The sequence below is a fragment of the Camellia sinensis genome, chromosome 8 (assembly GCF_055761805.1).
Source record: "Camellia sinensis isolate YWXY chromosome 8, ASM5576180v1, whole genome shotgun sequence".
Classification (NCBI taxonomy): domain Eukaryota; kingdom Viridiplantae; phylum Streptophyta; class Magnoliopsida; order Ericales; family Theaceae; genus Camellia; species Camellia sinensis.
Window position 1 is genome coordinate 8,250,338 of NC_138968.1, and position 6,275 is coordinate 8,256,612.

A 6,275-nucleotide genomic window follows, 5' to 3' on the forward strand; every position below is an offset into this window, starting at 1 on the left:
TTTCAAAGCCCATGATGTGAACCTTGAAGATGAAGTATGGGTCAAAATCACTTCACCAATTTCTGAATATACACTGACCCGAGCTAGTGGTTCTGACACGTTGATGGGCTCTCTTAATCTTTAAAATGAACCAATACCTGATGAGGAAGAACCCAATGACAATGCCATGCCACCAAATGAACAACCCCGTTACTGGACAGATTATTTAGCCTTGGAACAAGAACGGTACAATCAGCGCCTACAATGGGAACAACAAATGGCTAATCAGCTCAATACACTGGGTACTCGGTTTGATGAATTTGGTGTACTCGATTCGATGAAATTGCCACCGCTCAGAACTCACTAATTCATCAATTTGGCGAGTTCCGCGTAGACTCCAAGAGACGTGCTGAACTGACAAGGAACCGCATTGATCTGATTGACCATCGAGTCACTCAGCTGTACCATCAGCATTTCCCTCCACCTCCATCACCACCTGATAAGGATGCTTAACTTGTTTAAAAATCATACGGTTGGTATATTTTTTTCCCTTATTTTTGTTTTGCTTATTTATTTGGTGAGTTTTGTTGTGATTGTTTTACTTTTGTTATTTTGTTATAAACTTTTCTATTCACGTAATGAATAAGAACGAGGGGTTTTTTTTGGAAGCATTTAATTACACAGTTATAATGTTAATAAATAGTACGTCATACATGTCTATGAAAACCTTCATTTCAATAAAAAAAATAAAAATTACACAATTATTAAATAATTTGTGTGCATCAATTAATAGAAAAAATGAAATTACTGTTCTGAAATTAAATACAACAACTTATAATTTAATAATAAACATGTGTACTAAAAAAATAAATATTTAATAATAAACATTCTTTTTTTTAATGAAAAGGGAAAAAAAAAATTCATATAAGCAAAAAAATATATATTTAATAATAAACATTCTGTTTTTTATATCGGGGATATAAAAAAGTAAAATATAATAATTATTTTATGTTATTTAATTTATTATTATTCGTTATTTGTTACACTTTTAAATGGTGAACTTATCACCACCACCACCTACCACCACCAACCACCCACCTGCCACCACCACCCACCACACATCTGCCACTATCACCCACCATCCACCACTCATCTGCCTCCACCACCCACCACCTATCACCACCCACCTGCCACCACCACCTACCACCACCCATCACCACCCATCACCCACTTGCCACCACCACCTATCACCCACCTGCCACCACCACCCACCACCACCCACCACCCACCTACCACCACCACCCACCTGCCACCACCACCCACTACCCATCTGCCACCACCACCCACCACCTATCACCACCCACCTACCACTACCACCCACCACCACCCATCACCACCCACCACCCACTTGCCACCACCACCCACCACCCACCACCCATCTGCCACCATCACCCACCACCCACCACCATCCACCACCCATCTGCCACCATCACTGCTACCACCACCCACCCGCCACCACCACCCGCCACCACCCATCACCACCCACCACCCACTTGCCACCACCACCTACCTGCCACCACCACCCACCACCCACCTGCCACCACCACCCACCACTCATCTGTCACCATCACCCACCACCACCCACCACCCACCTACCACCACCACCCACCACCCACCTGCCACCACCACCCACCACCTACCACCCATCTGCCACCATCACCCACCACCTACCACCATCCACTACCCATCTGCCACCACCACCCACCACCTATCACCACCCACCTGCCACCACCGCCTACCATCACACATCACCACCCACCACCCACTTGCCACCACCACCCACCTGCCACCACCACCCACCACCCATCTGCCACCATCACCCACCACCCACCACCATCCACCACCCATCTGCCACCACCACCCACCACCCACCACGCATCACCACCATCCACCACCCATTACCCACCTACCACCACCACCCATCACCACCCACCACCCACTTGCCACCACCACCCACCTGCCACCACCACCCACCACCCATCTGCCACCATCACCCACCACCCACCACCATCCACCACTCATCTGCCACCACCACCCACCACCCATCACCACCATCCACCACCCATCACCACCCACCACCCACCTGCCACCACCACCCATCACCACCCACCACCCATCTGCCACCATCACCCACCACCATCCACCACCCATCTGCCACCACCACCACCCATCACCACCATCCACCACCCATCACCACCCACCACCCACCTGCCACCACCACCCATCACCACCCACCACCCATCTGCCACCACCACCCACTACCCACCACCCACCACCCACCACCCACCACCACATTTAATTTAATGACAACATATTTATTTCTAAAAGTTATTAAGAAACACATTGCATATTAATAACAACATATTTAATTGTCTTTGGTAAACTATACATAAATTTGCATATTACACATTGCATGAACAGCATATTTAACTACACATGTACTAAGAAAACCATTATCTTCAGTGCCCATGGTGAACATGATTTTGCCACATAGCAGTAGCAATTGCATCCCTAACGTTCGATTGGGACGTTAACCCATGTTGTGACATGTCAACGTAGTCAGGTTGGTCTCCAGGAAGCCCGTCTGCTTCTGCGGCCATTTCATTATCAGCTTCCATAAAGAATGGATCCATAACTGCATGCAAACGGATCCAATTGTGCACTACACAACATGCAATCACGAGAGGCCCTTGTCGTGTAGACTTGTAATTTGGCATGGACCGCAATATTGGGAAGCGCTTCTTCAAAACACCAAATGTTCTTTCTATGACGTTGCGTAATGACGAATGTCGATGGTTAAACAATTCCTTAGGTCCTGCATAACGATGGCCACGAAACTCTTGCAAGTGATATCGTTGAGACCGAAATGGAGCAAGAAATCCAGGCATGTTCGTGAAACCAACATCAACTAAATAGTACTTGCCTACATGTAAATAATGAATACACAATTCTGTCAATTGATATGTATAAAAACAGCCAAGGAAAAAAGTGTACAGTATGTTGTTCAGGGACAGTCACCATTGGGTGGGTGTGGGAACTGTAGATCAGCTCGTGTAATAGAGTCAACCAGAATAGCGTTGTCGTGAGCGCTACCTTCCCATCCAGAATTAATAAATGTGAACAACATATCGAAGTTGCAAGCTGCGAGTACATTTTGCGATACCGTTGCTTTCCGACCGCGGAATGTATGTTGTCTTGAAGCAGGGACCCATGCATCCACCAATGTGCCATCGATAGCACTGACACAATCCTAATTGACAGATATCAGCCTTTGATATTAAAAGCGAAACAAACTGATTGATTTTACTTTCATAATTAAAAAATAATAATATTTATTAACCCTTATGGATATGAACAAATTTACAGGACAGTCACACTGTTCGTACCTTGAACCAGGAAAAAAATCGCCTGTCATTTAAAATTTTTCCCGGGATGTCCTCTAGGTTACGTGGTTTGATAACCGATGATGCAAGCTTGCACAATGCCCGCATAACAATTTTTATGTGCCGACAAATTGTTTCCGTTGAGTGTTGAAATCTATCTGCCATTATTTGATGGCGATCATTTTGTGCGAAAGTGTATAAAAAAATTCCAAGCGATTCCTCTACACTTATATGCATATGTTCAGTATCGATAAAGCCATTATGGAGTAAAGAGTCTTTCAATAAAATGAATGTTTGTGCATCCATTCGCATAACGTTCATCATTGTTTCTGGATGGCCATTTAATAGGCCAAAGATGTAATCATCACCTTTGAATGGACACGTTCGCTGCGGTCGGCGACTACTTGACGCGTTGATATGGTCATGCATTACAGCAATCATCAAGAAATCCATAAAATCATCAACAACCTCATCCTCCTCTAATGAGAGCTCCATTGTATTGTTTTCTCTGTCGGATGGCATATGCCTTTGTCTACATCACAGTAAAAGCATACTTATAAAATATGTTATTCATGCAGTAACAGTTAGCGTTATTGGTGAAACAGTAAAATTCAGAGGATAACAAAATTTATTTAACACATGGTCATATTATAATAACTTCCATAGTTTTAATATAACAGAAAACACTTAAAAGTTAAAAAAAAAAAAAAACATACGAACATAGAAAAGGAAAGAGGATATGATGGAATGAAAAAAATAAGAATTAAAACCAAATCAGGGATAATGAAATGATCAAACAGTTCAGCCAATAAGATTTGCTAACACAAGCAAAACAGGGATAATCTCAGTTCACTGCAAAGCGAGGATCATGGCTAGGCGCAAATGGGTAGGAGTGCGCATGAAAAACCTTCGCCATTCCTTATCCTTCAACAGTGTCAGTGCCCTAACATACTGCAACGGTGGTATGTCCCCAAGCTCAAGCAATGCATCTTGACATGCATAAAGGGAATAATCATCACCACCTGCACTTACAGCCTTAGTCTCATTTTCTCGTGCACGTGAATGTCCTGTTTTGGCTTGTACATAGGATGTGAAAGCAGCACACACATCATCAAACCCACTTGACCGTGACTTTTTGGAACAACCACTGTCAGTCTGGCTGGTTGCAGGACCTCTCTTGTGACTTTTGCCCTTTGCTGGATCTATATACTCATTACCGAATAAGTCAACAGGAATGGCCTCAGCAGCATTACTCCCACCAGCGTTACTCCCACCAGCATCAGCGTTCCAAAATTTATTTAACATGTCGTCTTCTTCTTTTGAGTCAAGGGGTCCTTGTGTGGATGCACGAGACAGGGCCCCTGTAGCACAACAATTTTTAACAATTTCTGCCATTTCCTGAAAATATTCAAACCCTTTTGTCCTAAACTTCTTCACATTTCTGCTAGCCTACAACAAGTACAAAACAAGAATTAAACATTGTGTATATCATGAAACGTTTAAAATAAAATTAGAAAATAGTACAGATTAGTGGAAAACCTTATCCCAAAATTCATCGGGTGCAACAATAGTGCCTATAATAGGATCCCATCCCAGAACAGTCTGTGCCTGGAGTCGCTTGAATGTCTGGTAATCAGCTTTCAAGCGCTGATATTTTTGGCGCACCTTAACACCTGTATACCGAAATCCATATATGTTGTGCAACTGATTTGCATAATGATTCCAATGCCTAATTGTCCACGAAGTAGTACGGCCCGTTGTTTGATTGTTTCTAACCTCATCTCTCAACATATTTATTAATTTCGTTTCAATTCTGGGCGTCCACATTTTGGTGTTCTCATTGTCATCGGAATTATTTCCATCCATCTATAAATATACAAATTATATTTAAACTAGTTTGGGATGAATATACAAGCAGAACAGAGTATTTTAAAGAACACTGCGATGGATATACAACAATAACAGTGCAAAATGATTTGAAGGAGAACACAGATAAAGGAAAAAGAACAGATTATTTTATTTCAAGGAAAAAAGTACGTAGCAGATTAATTGAATTTAAATAGCAGAAATATAATCACAAAAAAAAAAACATTCAGATAGCAGAAATATAACCACAAATAAAAAAAAAAAATCGACTTTTATAAACCCAAAACTAACTTTTTTTCCTGTGTCCCAAACGACCCCTTGCTAGTAGTCATGGAAAAAACATTTTTTTGTTTTATCAAAAAAAGTTTTGCATAAAAAAAATTTTGCTAAACCTTTTTTTTTTAATTCTACAAAATGTAATTTCAGCCAATAGAAAGAAAAGGAGGGTAAAGTATGGTATGAACTCGATCAAAACAAAAGTATGGTATGAACATTTTATTTATTTATTTCTATAAATTAAAATATGACTCAAAATAATAAAAAATGAAAATGCATACATAAATATTCTAATCTGCTGAAAAATTATGAAAAAATATAATTAATTTTAACATAAGTATATTGACTTATCTTTTAATAAGATCAAAATAAAAAATATTTTGAAGTAAAAAAGATAACATTATTATTATTTTTAATTCATATTCATATGAATGATAAATTATTAATAAAAAATGAAATGCTATAAAAATTAAAAACTTTACTATATTTTGTATAAATCTTATTTACCATATAAATAAATAAATATAGACATATATATGTCTAAATGGTAATGTAACAGTAGCTATCCCTGGTTTTAACCGTGTGTGCCAGCGCTAGGGGTGTCTTTACTCTCAAAGCCTCAAAATTCAGTTAACATTGGGGTGTCTTTGCTCTCAAAGCCTCAAAATTCAGTTAACATTGTGTTTAAATAGTAGGAAAGAAATCAGTAAT

The 6,275-nt window shown here is 40.4% G+C and overlaps 1 protein-coding gene across 1 annotated transcript; it reads right to left on the bottom strand.

Moving 5' to 3' along the window:
• Positions 1-2,498: 2,498 nt before the first annotated feature.
• On the bottom strand, positions 2,499-5,288 carry LOC145797469 (uncharacterized). The gene is made up of 5 exons (XM_082884610.1): positions 4,962-5,288; positions 4,330-4,871; positions 3,855-3,954; positions 3,058-3,289; positions 2,499-2,962 (listed from the first exon to the last, which is right to left on the bottom strand). Exons 1-5 carry the CDS (start codon positions 5,286-5,288, stop codon positions 2,499-2,501), a joined length of 1,665 nt encoding a protein of 554 aa, XP_082740736.1.
• Between the last annotated feature and the right edge of the window lie 987 nt (positions 5,289-6,275).

Excerpts from the sequence above, each read along its gene's own strand:
- LOC145797469 (XM_082884610.1), bottom strand. The coding sequence starts at position 5,288 with ATGGATGGAAATAATTCCGATGACAATGAGAACACCAAAATGTGGACG. Across the intron at positions 4,872-4,961 it reads CCGATGAATTTTGGGATAAG|GCTAGCAGAAATGTGAAGAA; the intron begins GTTTTCCACTAA and ends TACTTGTTGTAG. Across the intron at positions 3,290-3,854 it reads TGGATTTCTTGATGATTGCT|GATTGTGTCAGTGCTATCGA; the intron begins GTAATGCATGAC and ends TCTGTCAATTAG.